This window comes from Oenanthe melanoleuca, chromosome 3, assembly GCF_029582105.1.
Source record: "Oenanthe melanoleuca isolate GR-GAL-2019-014 chromosome 3, OMel1.0, whole genome shotgun sequence".
In the NCBI taxonomy this organism is placed as follows: domain Eukaryota; kingdom Metazoa; phylum Chordata; class Aves; order Passeriformes; family Muscicapidae; genus Oenanthe; species Oenanthe melanoleuca.
The window spans coordinates 43,165,271-43,182,096 of NC_079336.1; the positions used below are offsets into that span (position 1 = coordinate 43,165,271).

At 35.2% G+C, this 16,826-nt stretch overlaps 1 protein-coding gene across 1 annotated transcript in view; it reads right to left on the reverse strand.

Annotated features, from left to right (window-relative positions):
• The window catches only part of AK9 (adenylate kinase 9), a 59,978-nt gene that overhangs the window by 5,166 nt on the left and 37,986 nt on the right, over nt 1–16,826 (reverse strand). Inside the window, exons 23-33 of the mRNA XM_056487480.1 lie at nt 14,091–14,209; nt 12,643–12,862; nt 11,001–11,063; nt 9,982–10,182; nt 8,890–9,108; nt 6,016–6,229; nt 5,013–5,214; nt 3,728–3,877; nt 2,271–2,491; nt 890–1,086; nt 227–396 (exon numbers count right to left, since the gene is read on the reverse strand). Of these exons, the coding sequence (XP_056343455.1) occupies nt 227–396; nt 890–1,086; nt 2,271–2,491; nt 3,728–3,877; nt 5,013–5,214; nt 6,016–6,229; nt 8,890–9,108; nt 9,982–10,182; nt 11,001–11,063; nt 12,643–12,862; nt 14,091–14,209 (1,976 nt within the window). The remainder of the gene's footprint in view (nt 1–226; nt 397–889; nt 1,087–2,270; nt 2,492–3,727; nt 3,878–5,012; nt 5,215–6,015; nt 6,230–8,889; nt 9,109–9,981; nt 10,183–11,000; nt 11,064–12,642; nt 12,863–14,090; nt 14,210–16,826) is intronic.

The window sequence follows — 16,826 nt, forward strand, 5'->3', positions numbered from 1 at the left end:
ACACCAAGCTAACACAGATTCTTGTAGAACCTATAGCCATGCAGGTATTAAAAGGTGATTTTATCTTGATTTCCAAAGCCACAGGCTCAATATGGAGAATTTCTGTCGCTTTTCCTTTCCAAACCCTGAACAACATTAAAAGGTACTTTGAAAATATTTCCCCATTAATGCATTAATATAGGACACATAGTCAGTAATTCAGGTTATGAGAAGTCTAGTAACATACCTCTGTTTTCCATCTAAGTAAGTGACTGGACAGTATCCCTGCATTTCAGCCTTTACAGGGAATAAGGCCTTTACTTCTGTTGCAGTCAGTTTCTTTGGTAGCATATGTGGGGGTGGGAGAGGGTGAGGTGCCAGTGATGAAACATAGACCTCTGGTCTGCTCAAGAATTTCTGTAGAAAAAGAAATGTTTTTATTATGAAAGAAGCACTGTAGGACTGTTAGTCAAACTCCAGAGGACTGGCTCACACAATTTAGATACCTATTTTTTCTACAATGTAAGTGTGTTGGCATTGCTGTTGCTCTCAGGTGATTTCTTTTCCAACCTACTCTCAGCTGAAGTAGTCACTATCCAACCACCATCCATCACTATCTACTGCTATCATAAGCCACTTTCTAATCCAGTCTCCCCGTGACAGAGAAAGGAGAAAGTTACTGTTTTCAAATGAATGATCTGTGACAATTTGTAAGACAAGCTAGTTTAGTGGTGTCTGTGCTGTACTTTGCCTAGACATTTGATAGCAGAAGTATGCAAAACAAAAGCTTGAATGGTAGACCACAACAGTGGTCTAACTCAAGTTGCATATTACCTATTTCTGTATGGAATCAAAAAATCTAAGCAACAATGTTCCCTCTTCCCACAATCCCCTCCTTTTTAACACGCACTTCCAGTTCTTCCTGTGAAGCCATTCTGTAATAGCATCCTTGAAATTCTGCAGCAAATGCCAGTGAGGGGGTTACAGAGCAGTCAATCAGTTCCCCTTTCTCTGCAAGACTGACAGGACAGTATTGTCCACACTCCCCCAGGCGATTCTGCAGTTCCTTGGGAGTGATGCATAAATCAGCAATGCTGGCTGCTTTTCCTGTTAATGAAAGCAATTAATTATAATGTTTTATTTGTGGGAGACATAGAAACAATTATACTCAGGAATGCTACAGTCTAGAAGCTAATTCATAGTTTGAAAATTATATGAAATATGAGAACTAAAACAGCAATTTGATAACAAAATGAAGTTATAACTCATTTTACCAATTAATTTAAATAACATTTTTGTAGCATTTATGAAATATAATCATTATTAATGATGTGGGATACTCTACATGCTCAGCTTATTAGTCTATTCTTCTTATTTATGATTTATTGTTTCATTCCTTTGTGTTACTAAGGGACATTTCAGCTATTATTTTATTTCTTTACGTTGCGGAAAAAGAGTACAAGGTGCAATGAAATCCTCCCCTTCATTCATCCATATCTTGAAAATTTTACATTCTATCTGGAGGAAATAGATTCAAAATCTTGGAATAAAATGTCATATCAAACCCAAATTACTTTAAAATTGTGCTTTTTCAAGCTTGATGTTTAAAAGTGTATTTTAATATTTTTGATTATTACTCCAATTTTTAAGATGGGTGCAGCCAGAGAGCTGTCAAGTTGTATATCCACCAAAAGGTGGATATAAGATAAGGAAGTATATTTGCCCTTCAGAGGAATTCTAGTTAAATAGTACAGACATGTTTAAAAGGCATATTTAATCCTGACCAGTGCTGACACACAAAAAGTCAAGTGGGAACTCTGCCATTTTAGAATAAAGTGGTCTTCTTACCAAAGTACAGAAATTAACTCAGATGGCGTATTTAAGCTTATTTCTAGATTCTAAATTAACATCTTCCCTCTCCCTCCCTCTTCCTTTACTAATACTACAGTGAAGCTGCAAGTTTGACTTCCCCTTGTACCTTTGGGGTACTCTTTGTGATTTACCACCCAGTGTTGCCAGATCTCCCATGGACCAGGGACTCTGACTTCCTTTAGCAGATTTCTGTTACCCCGTTCTTTGGAGGATGGCCTCAGACTGCCCTGTAGTTGGCTTTGTCTTCACTCTTTTCAAGAGATCTTGAAGAGATCTCTGCAGATGAGATTGAAGAATTTAAGGGTATGTATTTGCCCAAGAATTAGCCTCATCCAAAGAAAGGTGAAGTTGTTATGCACATAGTACATTGCAGCTTTTTAAAGAAACAAGTATTTTGGGAAACTTTGTTTTTCTTTTACCTTCTTTTCTTCTTTCCAGGTATATCTGGACTTTTTTAACAACCGCCTGAACTTCCTGCAGAATGGTGTTCCAGACCTTCCATTTGCTATGACTGGCATCAATCACACACCAGTTCTGATGTTCCTTCATATAGTAAGTCCTAATATCATCAATGTGCTTTTTATAGCAGGAATTTTTAATAGCTAGAATTTGTGGGCTGTCATGTTCAGGATAGGAAGGTCTAAAGACAGTGAAAAATAACAGTGATTTAAATGTGAAGATTAGATAATTTCATTGAATTTCAGGTGTAAATTCTAGAGTTCACTGTAAGTTCTTTTTACAGAATTTTGCTTATTTGACACTGTAGAACATATTTGGAAAACACAAATTTCTTATTAAGAAAACTACCAGCTACATATGAAAAGCAGTGTAGTTATGATCAGATAGTCCTGTTAAAAATAAAATAATAAAACTTTTTCTGTATATGTCCCAAATACAACTCAATAATTATTTTGCAAAGTATTTGGAATGTATCAACACATATTACCTGACACACTCTACAAATACACCATTAAATGGCACCCTGATATTGCACATTTGGTTTGTACTTAAGCCCATGAAATATAATTAGTTTGGTATTTAAAATGAAGTTTAAAGTAAATATTTTCAAAAACACATCATTGATTTAATTTTTTGCAATGCAAATTGTCTTTAGTCTTTTAGTAAACAATTTAACATTGTACTGATTACATGATAAAAGAAAGAGACAAAAAGAAAAGGACAAAATGAAAGAGGCATGCAATAATGCTCCAAGCTATCTGGAACTTCTTAGAAAAACTTCCTCTAATGAGAAACAGGTTCTTACACAATTTAATTTTAAGGTGAATGTTCTGTTCTTTTTCATTCTCTGCCTGCTTATAAACTACTTACTGTTCTTCCTCAAAAACAACCAACGGCTCTTTAAACAGAATATTTATTTTCTCAGAAAAACAAAGAAGGGAATGAACTGAATTGAAAGGCTTAGAACTCTGAATTCTGTACATTACTAAATATGCATTATTTCTGTATTTTAAAAGAATTTTTTAAAAGAGAGACTATTAGATGAAGTATCAATATCTTTTATGAGAATAATTGATGAAAAATAAATTGCAGCAGCAGAGAGAAGTGGTAACATTTCTGATGTGCAGTTTCATAAAACCAGCTAAACTAAGCAGTGGGCGCACAGCATTGCACACTTGTAATCTCAGTCATGCAATAGAGGGATCTGGCCAGAGCATGCCCCATGTTTCTGATCTATGGAAATCAAGGCATTAGAAAGGAGAGGGACTGGTTCCTATGTTTTTCATATATGGAGTTCAGAGACAGCTGAGTTATGCTCCAGGTTAGATACAACCTCTGAGTATACTGAGGCACATCAATAGAGATATTACAATATCGTGTAGAAAATAAAAGAACTTCCATCAGGGAGTATCACTACCGCTTTGTAGTGGTTTCCTTTTCCAGCAGTGCTCTTCTGAACACTTCCTTTGTATCCATATCTAATTCAAAGATTTTCACTGGAATTATCCTAGCTGATTCCAAGAGATTGACGTGGTTTCTTGTTAGAGGATATCCATCAATTACAACTCTGCACACAAACAGAAACAGAGAAATAGTTTTCCTAAGAAGTGAGTTTCCAATCAACCAGTAAGTCTGTGTATATTTCTAGTATATTTTCCATGGAGACAAAAGTCTACACCCATGCAATGAAGTCATCACTGCTCTCACTTGATAGGCACAGTCTTCACTCCAAAGAATTTATGACCAAATTAAAAAAAAAATCAAGTAGACAGAAGAAGAAATAGTAATGAGAAAAGGAAATGCACAAAGGGCACATGGATGGCTGTGACTTATAAAAATGGTGGATTTCAAAATTCTGACACATCAATCATTCAGAAACATAATTTTAACTATGAGAAGTCTCCATGTGGATTGGGAGGAGCAGTTTTTAAAGTGGTAAGTAAAATGATTTACTACAGTATTTGAAGAGATTATAAAATCACATTGAAGAAAAAATGCTTTTCACATATTAGTTAATACTGGAACAAAATATACTGAAACAATATTCCAGGATTTAACATGAAAGAGAAGCTGAAAGAATTCTGATCTCAAGCACAAATAATTTTCAGAGATTAATGCAGAATTGCCTTTACCTGTAACAATTCTCCTTTTTGGGGAGAGAAGTTGAATGTCATGAAATACTGATGATAAAGCTTTTTAAGTCTGCCCAGTTTCAAAGATGTTTCAGTGGTGGAGAAAGAGCCTAGGATCACATATGAATGAGGTGGAAAGACTCACTGGTTTCAGTTCCTCCGTAATAACTTCAGTTATTAAGGAAATCAGAAAAAATCCAAAAACTTTAGTACTGAACCAGCCTGCATGATCAAAGAGAATCAGGTGTCCAAGCTGGTTCTGGAGTTGGTATGAGACCAAATGGTAGTTCTCAAAGAACAGTTGAAGATATTGGCTTATTGACTGAAAAAAAGTAACTGTCATAAAGGGTATTACTTGGATAGTTACTCGAAAATTGCAGAAAATTTAGCATCAGTCTCATTTCCAAGAGCAATTGTAAAAAAATCTCCTTTTGTACAGATTATTTTCTTAATGCAGAAACCACTGATGTGTTTTAGTGAAACTGTTTTACAGCAGTAACATGGGAATCCATGTCTATGAAGGGATTGGCATGTCTTGGAAAAACCCCCAAAATTCCCAAGAAGACTTACCCAGTGGCATTATCCACGTGATTTAGCAGAGCCACATCTAGAGCCTGGATGGCCAAGTCATCAGGTACAGTGAGTCCTTGGAGAAGGTGTGACTGTACCTTAAGTGCCAACTGGCTCTCTGGCCGGTTGTTTATCAAAAACTGGATGGCATCTCCCAAGGACAGGTGCAGGAACCCATAAACACTTGCAAGTCTCTGGGCAACTGCAAAATATTTCGATTTCAAATCACAACTTTTAAGGTAAGCAACATCACATATACACAGGGCATGCTTACACTATTCAATTTAGTGCAAATCTCAGCAGATATAGTCAATATAATTAAAGTGTGTTAGAAAATATCCATCTACTGCTGCTCCTCTTACAGAACAGCCCATCAGTTACATAATTTATCCAGGAAATGGGAAATATGGCAAAATTTCATCATAAATATAATTTGAACATGTCTCTTTTCTTTCTAACATCCTATTCTAGTCAGTAACTATGGTTTAAAATTAATTTCCTCCTCCTCCAGATAAAGGCAGAAGCATGTGGATTGACAGAGTCATGAAGGAAGAAGGGGAGGGAAGAAGGATCGAAATCTTGGAGGATTTTTAATCTAGAAATTTGGAAACAGACTGGGGAGTAGGCAGTTTGGGGTCCTCATCCTTGATCCTAGGACCGTTTCTCCATTTTACATTAGCTTACTGAAAAAAGTAATAAACAATTAGAAAATAATAATAAATAATACAAGGGGTATAAATAGTGTAAGTCTAGTTGTTTTAAGTGCAAGTACAGGTCACTAACATCTTGAGGACCTGGGATAAAATTCAGATATACAATGCTTAAGTATCAGACTGTCAAATGAGACACTAGAGAATGTAACTAAAAGAATCTGTGCCCAGCAAGAAAAGCAGGAAGACCAAGAATATTAATGGTTTATAATTTTTTAATAACAGTAAGGACAGATACAACTTCAGTCATTAAAAAAGTTTGTTGTTTTTTTTTAACAGATAACTGCTCATACCTGTAGTCTTTCCAGATTTTGGAAGTCCCACAATTGCAATCTTTACTGGCACAGATTGCTTAGGTTTTGGCTGACAAATATATTTGATGGGATTCGTCATAAATGTTTCTTTATTTTCTTTACTTGAAAAGAAATAAATATATTGTCGATGGATTACTGGAAAGACTGAGCTTCCCTGTCTTTGCTGTGGCTTGATCACATCTCCTTGGCTTAACTGTATAACATACAAAATGAGAATCAATCAGTTCATTAGGTTTGACAAAGCTTCTTCTTCCTCTGTCCCAGAGAAGTGGCTTTATAGGCAGGTAGAGGAGTACCAACCGTATCAGACAGACCATCAAAGCATTCTGAAATTCACACATATGGACATAGTATTTTGCTCAAACCTAAGAAACTTCTATACCTACACTTCTTGTTTGATAAGGTGAAATAAACATTGAAGACAGAAAGAATACTTGCTATTTCCAGTAGGTGGTACCGTAACACTTTAGGTCTGTCAAGACAGTGTAGTCAGAGAAGAACAACATAATAGTTTTTTGAATTTTCAAAGAATAAAGAGAATAATTTTATTTCTCAGTGAATTAAACTCACTTGCCTGCCTGCCAACAGAAAATACACTGAGAATATTGTATTTACCAGAATTCATATACAAATGAAGATGTAAAAAGATAATCAATACTTGAATTATGGTCAAATGTAAAACCACAAGATAAGCTGAAAAGGTTCTTGGAAAAATTCATGCACTGCTGATGAAATCTTTTCAAACACATCAGACAGCCCACTAAAAAGTCTGCAGTGTTGATGAATCATTGACATGTAAGAGATGCAATTGGTAGAAATAGTCATTGAAGTAATGCCAGATTAATTCCTTGCACTACTCTTCTCTATGGAAAAACTTAGTCATGTCCCTGTTGTAGCCCTTCTTGGAAGGAACTGTCTTAAAGTGTCAATAAAAGATGCTTTAAAACAAAATGTAGAAAAATAATATGTAGAAAAAGAGTGCCCAGACCAGATGGCATTCATCTTACTATTTTAAAGGGACTCAGAAGTGTAATTCTGAGTAATGTGTAATACTGACCCTCCTTCAACAAAAATGGAAGGTGGAGAAAATTACCATTTAAAAAAAATTTTTTTTCCTCCAGTGTAGAACCTGGCAAAAATAGTCCAGTAAATCTGACTCTGTATTGAGCAAACTGAAATACATTAAGGAAAAAAACCCAGTAGTTACATGCATACATATCAAATAATGGAGAAGAGCCAATTCAGCTTCTTGTCCAGGAAAATCATACCTCAGAAATCTATTACTATTCTTTGAAGGAGTCAGGAAGGTTGGTCTGGTTATTACAGTTAGAGATGGGGCTGTTCTACTGTGTGGCACTGTCCTTCTCATATCTTTACGCTCCTATTCCTGCATCAAGTCATTTCAGGGTGCTTGCCCTCAATTTGTGGGATTTCATGAGTCTATTCTACTGCATACCTGCTTCCATTTTTCACTCAGCTCATAATGTTTATTCTCTGCTTATCTAATCAGTTGCATAACTACTTCCCCTCCCGCCCAAATTTAATCTCAACGTAACTAGTATATACTCAATCTGCCTCTCTACCCCAAAACTTCCAGTCTGTAATCAATTTTATAATTTCTATTTTTATCCTAAAATGCTCTCAAAATGATCCTATTTCACTTTATTTTTATCAGCTTGTACATTTTCACTGTGAGCACATCACTTATTGTAGCCAATAGCTTCCTATGACATCTTTCTTCTAACTAAATTGTACTTTTTGGTTAGTAAAAAACACTGTATAGAACAAAGGAATGAAGTGGAGAGACAGAATACAAAAATGTAGTGAAATCTGACAGAACAAAGTGCAAGGATTAGGTTGTAGAGACTAATTACTATTAAACACATAAACTGTGGTTCAGTAGTTGGAAATTACATAAATGTGGACATATCTACTTCTATTAGTGTGTACCTAGATTATTAGATGCCAATTGATGCAGCATCAGAAGATTCTGATCCTAAGGTTAAAGAGAGACAAATAAGATCTGGAACAGATGAAGACCCAACATGATGCTATACAAAGGGGAATAAAATGATTTGATTAATTGGTATAGTAAAATGAAGGCCAAAGTATGTTTCCTTCAGGGCCTTTGTGATTTCTATATGTTGTTCATTGGACTTTTTTTTCAATGAATCTTCCTTTTTAATTTTTATTTACTCACAATCCAATATGCTTTTATTACTAGCATTAAAACAAAAGAATTTCATGCAAACATTTCATTTCCTTCCTTGGGGATAGTGATGAGTACTTTCTGACCTCAGCTTTCCAGATCTCTAGTAAAATATCATGGAAATAGATTTGTTGCTCTTCATAAATTTTAAATTTTGACAAGAAAGTATTATTACTAATTAATTAAGTACATCTAACATTTTTTGTCACTACTGGGTTTGGTGGGCAGTTGAGTGTGTGGCTTATTAAATATTCATACTCCAAATCCTTTCATTTTGTTCTCATATTATTGGAAGGTTTAAAGACCTTCTCTGTGTTTTGTGTATCATTAAGAGTTAGGTATTTCTTTCTGATTCAATATCACCATTAATCATGTCACAAATGATAGCGTAACAAATTCTACTAACTGCATCTCAGCCTTAAATTAGCTTAAATTTGCAACACTGAAAAGACCAAAAACTTTTACTATTAATGCTTGCTGTATTTTGTGTATATTCAGTGGTGTAATTTTGATTCAGTATTGTAGTTTTCATTAAATATTTCTGCTATTAGTTGCTACTGCCTGATAACATCTTGTTAATGTGAAATACATTTTTAAAAAGTGTAAACTCTTGAAAACATTCTTCAGCCATTTAAAAACATTACCTTGACTGGATCCCACTGACCAAAAGAACTGAGTAATTTATATGAGAAAACTAGCATCTTCTGTGCAAGTGGCAAACTTATTGGGTAACATTTCTCAAAAATGCTCCTCCGGTTCTCCACTAGAGATTTCAGCTTGCTGTATATTTGGTAGCACACGACGCGAGGCTTCCGTCCTCCATTGATCTCAACTGGTGGTATTAAAAACTTTTCAAATTCTTCCTGGTTATGAAAACATAATTAAATGTTAAAATCATAAATACAATCAGATTTGTAATAAAGACTGTCGGCAAGATTTTCTGTGAACTATCAAGGATTTCCTAAGGATGTTCTCAGTCAACAAAAATCAGCAAAGTTTGATGGGAATTAGTCTTCCTGCCCACTGAGTTTAAACTTCTATATTTGGTGTTACACTACTACAATATTGTATTATGATCTGGTTTTGTAAGCCTCTCTGGTCAGGGGATAGAGCTTCTTCTAAATCATGATTAGTTTATTTCTGAAGTAAGATACTTAGTAGATTATAAGTAAATGTTACCAATCTACCTACTGCCTTAGATGTGGCCTTAGCATTACAGATACATGGTGTTAGATGAGGTTACCTCGCCATAGGCAATTGTACTGATTTCAAGAAAATTATGTCACTAGGTGTGGGAATGGTGCCAAACACCTGACATCTTAACCGAGATTAGATTTGGATTTTTTCTTTACATTTGGTTTCGGAACTGTATTTAAAAACAGAGCTGTCTAGTGAGAATTTTGCCTCAAAAATTATTTTGAAATACTGTTCATACATTCACAACTCTCTAGGCCGGTTGCCTGTGTCAACAGACCTATGAAAAATGAAATGACACTAAGACTGGATATGTCTACCCAAAAGCTTCTTTTTTTTCTTTTCTCTACTATATTAATCATATAAATTATATACTCTTAATAGTCTACACCTTCTCAGTACAGTATTCATCTTGTTCACATACCTAGATCAGGAGTACAGAAGCATGGTTATTTAGGCAATATTTAAATGTGAAAAATAAATATGGAAATTCTTCTTCATATGATCATATAATTTAACAAAATAAGCAGTGGTATCAGTACCTGAACTGCTTGTAACCTTTCTACTTCTGATTCAAACTTCTCTGATATTTCAATTTGCATGCGCTCAGCAGCATCTTGTTCATTTTCTTCCTCTTCTGGTTCTTCCTCTTCTTCTTCTTCTAAAAACTCTTGTGCAAGTATAGCTTCAATATCCTCCTCATCCTCCTCAGTAGCTTCATCATTATCCACATTTGCTAAAGCCTATAAAGACAAAATATTTTGTTGTTTCATGTCTATGATAGCTATTTTGAAGGAACATTTGGTATTCTTGTCTCTTTTTAAATTAAAAAAGCCAGTAATTCAACAAAACCTCATTTTGGGATATCCTTTATCATATGCAAAAATCTAGTAAATTCTAGAATCATATTTCAGGAGAAAATACAGCAGTATTGCATACTGCATACAATGAAGCATCATACCAGTCCAAGTAAAAAACCTGAAGAGGTACACTGCAGTTTAGATAAGAGGAGTGTTCTTTCATACATGGTTTTGCAGTTTGATTGGACTTTGTGATAAAGAAGCATGTCTGATGAAAGTGTAGCTGACAGAATATCATGAGCAGTCAAGTAGAACATGAATGCATTTATAAATATGTAATTTACTTTGGGCAGAAATCCTGGTACAGTTGTATTCTGGATTAACTATGGATTTCACAGTGTACTTAAAGGCACATGCCTAATTTCAATTAGTGAGACTACTCTTATGCTTAAAAATTAGATATATTAAACACATTCATAAGTGTTTATTAATTATTAATTTTAATTTATTATTAATTTTCCTGAATTGAAGCACATCTGGAGAATTCTTTTGAAATAGTTTTTAGTCTTCATGAATCCATAGTTTCTAAAGAAATTTAAACATAATATAAAATTACCTTTGAAAGTCAAAGTTTCTCACAGTCTATCATAATTTTACTGTACTACATTGACCTGAAGTCTGTGACTAAAAGCTCTAGAAATTTCTATGGTATGAATGCAAAAATTCTATTTAAAGACTGTCTTATTAGGTTGTTTTCTTACCTCCTGCTTCTTTTTTTGTTGCTCTGCTAAAAGTTCTTCCCTTCTTCTGGCAATCTTCTCATTCTGTTAGTGAAAAAAAGTTGTAAAAAAAAGACTGATGATACTTCCTAATAAAAGCTCCCCTCTGAAAATTAGGAATGTAGCCTATAATTAACACCTTAAAATTCTGTTCCAGTTGGTTCTAATGTTAAAAAAATACTACCTAGAGTTTGAAATTTTGCAGACCAGATATACCTGTCTACTAGGCAAACATGTAAGTGTATTTGAGAAAAACTAATTTGGCAATTTCTGAGACAGAGATTAGAGGAAAAAAAAAGACCGTGATTCTTACCACACTGAAAATATCATAATAGGTTTATTGGTAAACTACTAGAAACTAGAGTTTCTAAATTTATAGGTGGTTTCTTGTGGTGATTGAATCAACTGAAATTGAAGACATAAACCTGAGACCCTGGCAAACCAGGCACTGTGAAGATGCTAATTAGCACATTCCAAAGTAAATCTTATTCATAGTCCTGATTCTTGGTTGGTCTGAGACCTTTGCCATAAAAGGTCAAGTCCTTCAGGATTGGACCTCTGCCCTCATGTATTCCCTATGTTTTGTGAACCCAATCCCCTGACCCTCATCTTTGCCTTCTGCCTATCCTTGGATAACATAGTTTTTGGAAACTGCTTCAGGGAACACGTGGATTAAAGCATATCCTAGCAGACCATTGCACTTGTCCCTTTATTATTTACAGCCACATTATCACCGGCTAAGCTGGTAAGGTTGTCACAGAGGAGAGAATCCCCCAGGGACGCTACAGTTTCTGCCATTTGGCAAAGGGATGACTGAGTATGGTAGTAAATGTGTGGTGTTCCCTTTGACTCTTTGGGGATATTAATGGTATTGTATGAGTCTTGTCCCAAATTCCATTGTCCTAACTTCCTGTGTGTCAGCTGCTCTGTAGTAATTATATACAGACCTTTTCTGATATTACATGTGTTGTACCTTATCTCACTTTTATAGAAAGTGAGGAACCTTGAATATATTACATGTGCCAATTGTAAATGTCTGCATACTTCAGGCTTCAGGTTACCTCAACCAGTTTTTATTCTGTTCAACAGTAGGCACAGCTTCATCTGAATGGCACACAGAGCAGCTGCAACAGCCTTGAGAATGTAGCTCAGAGTTACTACATTCCTGTGCAGAGTATGAGCTGGGAACAGACACACTCTCTACATGGTAGTGAAGTCAGCTTATGGGAGATGGTGATCACCCCAACAGCACATGCTCGGGGAATCTGGGATACAACAATACTACAGTGCATGAACTGTCTATCTGATTTTTTTATCACCATATTCACTCCCTCCATCAATTTGCCTTTTTTCCCAGACTTTCCAGGACTGCCATTTATCTGGGAGCACAGCTACTTTTCATGGGCTGTGAGATGCCCAAACTCCTGCATGCATTAATTGCATAGAAGAGGAAAGGAGCCCTAAATTATTTTTGGTTTCTATGGTAAGCCTAGGAATGCTGTGGATGTGTAGGACTGTGTCTCCTGGCTCCAATATCTGTTACTCTGTGTGCTCTTCACAGCTTTGTGTTAAAACCTCTCCTGTAGAAACAACAACAAAAAATGCCATAGGGCTGAAAACGTACCCTTTTTTTTGCTTTTAGTTCCTTCAACTTCTTTTTATATTCCTTCTTTCTACGCCGTCTGTCTTTCCATACTTTCAGACGTGGAGGAAGAAGACGGACAAGAATGTCATCTTCTTCTACTTGTATATATACTGCAACATCAGGATAGAGTCCTTGTTCTGACATATATGTGGCTTCATCTACAGTACGAGGGAAGCCATCCAGTATAAAGCCTGTGGACCTTATTGGAAAATAAGGTATTTATCATTACACAGTGCAATTTAAAGTGCAACACAGTGAACATGTAATTATTTTTTTTTTAAAAAACACCCTCTCATATTAAGCGCATATGTTAGGAGTAAAATATAAAAAATACTTTCAGCTAGTACCTTTTGACAATGCAAAACTGCTATTTCACTGTGTATTTCAATTAGTATACTTACAAATTAATTTCTTCTGAGGTTTTAATGTGCAATGCTTAAATATTTTTAAAGAACTTTAAAAAAACAAAACTAATTATGTCCTCAGACTTGCTTGTGTGACTCTAAAAACAATACTTCTTAAGCACTGATCTCAAAAACTAGAAGGTGCCCCAAACACTTTTCTGGTAACAACTCTCAAAGAAAGCTTGTGCCTAAAAATTTATGTTTCTTCTGTAGTATAGGATGAGAAACTGGCCACTCAGCATGACATACTTCTCTTCCTGCAGATGTTAAAATAAGTCAGTTACACCTGGAAAGCTCTATGCCTTATTTGAGCTCTTACAAATTCAAATTAGATGAGTGGTTTTTGTAAGGATGAATTTTGTGTTGATAAGAAGCTAATATTTATATCTATTACTTTAGACTTTAAGAGGATACATTGTAAAATTGCAGAAAACCAAAGAAGCTAGAAGAAGTGGAAGTGGAGGGAAGAACAGCTAGCCCTGGTGGGGAAGAAGAGTACAACATAGTACAGTTTGGTAGTGTAATGTATTGTGATGTGATATAATACAATACAATATAATCTTATACAATGTAATATTACAACATTATGCATAATGCTGGGTAATTTTTTGTCTTGGTGCATTCTTTTTTTCCTAGAACTGATCTCCCTGTTTTTACACTGTGTAGAGAACAATTGTCCCCCATCTGTAGTCAGGACAAAAATTATATAAAAATATAAAAGGTTTGTTTTCATATCTATACTGTAAGCCCATGAAAACTACCCAGCTATTTAGGAGATTTAATCCAATTCAGGTGTGCCAAGTACTTTTGTCCAATCCCGTGTGCAGCATACGAAACATGATATTACTGTCAAAATGTCAATTAAAATAGTACAAGAAAACCAAGACTGACAGGTAGGTCATTACTCATAAAAAGTACAAGAGCATTGAAATAATCTCACAATAGTTATTTACAATTGTGGACACCATGGATGATATACTTCCTAAAATTAATTAAAGAAAGAGAGAATCTAATTACAGTTACCGGAATGGCTCTTTCTTCCACCAGTCAGGAACAATCTTACCAAGGACTTCTGGAGGCAGTTCCGTATTATCCACTAGATTTGCTTTGATTGCCTCTTCCTCATCAGTTAATTTCACTTCCTTTATGTAAAGAAAATCCACCAAAAAAAAAAAAAAAAAAAAACACCAAAAACCAACAAAAAACAAAAATAAAAATCAACCAAACAAACAAAACCAGAAAGCACATATCTACTTGACATGTTTATTGCTTTTGGCTAAGTAGGGTACTGTCTTCATTTGACTTAAACCAGCAGAAATAAACTCATTTGCCACATTACATATCATACTACATTATAGATTTTAGGCAATTCCCTAAAATTAGGGCAATTGCTGCTGTATGAGTTTTAATGAAACCTAAAATCAAGCACAACTGTTAAGTATTTAATTATACATATGCTCAGTTCAGAGGAATAGAAACTGAAATGAGCACAGTTTCTCCTCATTGCATACAAGCAGTTTTCCATTTGGCTATATATGTTCCCATGCTGGGAACCTGCACTACATTAGAATGGTTTTTCACTTTTTGAAAGCAACTATTATATTTGGATGGATGCCAAAAAAATATGTTGAAGAAGGATATGTAAGATTATTGGGTATAGGCAGAAGAACAGATACCAGACACATAGCATTGTTCTAGACTATGTATTAGACTAGACATTTGACTAGTCACTAGTATTAATGACTAGTCAAATACAGAGTATTCAAATACCAAAGCAAACGACTAAATTCTTGTGTAACACATTTGTTTTTGTTTTTTTCCAGAATATATAACTCTGTGAGATTGATATGGTTGAGGATGCATTTCTCATAGAATGGCTTCCTGATACAGACTGTGGTAAAAAATAATGAAAAGACAATATATGTTGGTGGTTCTGGATTAGTTTACATAATTCATATATCAAGAATCAAACGTGTGATATTAAAAGGCCATATATGAATAAGAATTCCTATGCCTGACATCTATTCTGATAATTTAGCCAAAAGAATTTGAGAGTATGCTGGAAGTTACAGCTCTAATGTAGTGTGCATGAGTAGTATTTTCTCTAGTGCCTGACACAGTATATATATTAGAAGATGTTTGTATGAGAGAAGATGCCTAAGTAGACAAAGTGGTAGCCAGATTTGCAACACAGAGGCATCTTGAAAGATATGTGTGAAGTGAGAGAAAACATTACAATACATATAAAAATGTATCACTGACATTACCACTGCTAAAGACAGGTAGGAATGGTGTTTGTATCCAATAAAAGAAAAGAAGCCTGCGATGTATATTCCAGGTAGAAAAAGAGAGCTCCCACAGAGTGGTGATTTGAAAGACAAGGTTGCCCCCCAGACAACGATATCTGTCAATGATATGGCACTAAAGCAACCAGGAAGATATCTTTTTGCTGAACTCCCCAGACTGCATGGTATATTTTTGCTTGCCTTAAGTGGTTTTGCTTTGAACATTATAGCTGACCTTAAGCTCTGACAGATAAACTTCCACTGTCTTGCGCCAAAAGTGAACGAGAATGATACAATGGAATTTAATAAAATTAAGGTGGTGGTGGGTCAGTGAAAAATAGGATAGTCAGACAGTCCAGTGATATTCATATTCAGACAAATGCCTGGGAACTTTATAACCTTGGAAATTATTCTCCAGAGTTTTGCACAGGGACCAATGAATGGGTTTCTAAATGGAACTGAAATTGTATGAGCTGTGCTTAGGTCAAGCCATCAGATGAAGCATTTTACAAGAAGTATAAGAAAAAAAATATTGATGTAGAAGATTATTTCCCAGCAGATATAAAGATGACAAGAGAAAAATACTAACAGAAATACCTTGGTGTAAGACAGGTATTGATGCCAAAGAAATAAAATTGATTGAGAGCTAGCCATAACCATCAGTGCCAGGAACATTTGCCATATTTTTGGCTGTGATAACCAAATTGCAAACCAACTTCTCAAAAGACCCCTCTCTTTGATTCTGATGAAAACCTGGATTTTTGTTCTGACGTCCATGATTTTGATCTGTACTCTGTGTTGAAGAATTTGCTTCCAATATTACTACTTTCCAGTCATCAGGAACCTGCTACATTTCTCAAGATAGTAGAGTGGCCTTGAAATCACCTTTGGCAGCTGTATCAGCACCTGCAAAGTGCACCCCATTGACCTGTATATGTCCAGTTTACATAAATGATCCCAAATTTGATCCTATCCTGTTTTTGAGTAATACCATTTTTTACCCAGGCTTTCCTGTTAGACACAGAGCCTTCTAGGCCACAGATTAGACTCTACTTGCAAAGACCATGTTTCAGTGTCAGATTCATATTTTCTAGATCTTTTACTCTGTTGTACTACATAAATTCTTCTTGCAACCCTTCAGAGCCCTGATAAGTTCCCACTTCCATTGGGTGCTTATCTTCCTAATACTGTGCCTGAGTGTTGTTTCTGTCTGCCTCCTCCTCTGCAGCCTGCTGCCTCTCCTGCACACTTCCTTAAATCCTGTAGTAGGAAGTGTTTGAAGAACTTTGACGACTAGTAACTTGAAGGAACTTGGCAAGTATCAGGAGTACACACTAAAAAAAGGTTATAAATGTGATACAGAAACTTATTTCTTCCTAATCTTTAAGTGTTGGATAAATCTTTATTTCTATTGTGCAAGAGGTCGATTTTCAGTTTTGTTATGCACATTTTTGCAAGATTTGTATGCATTGAG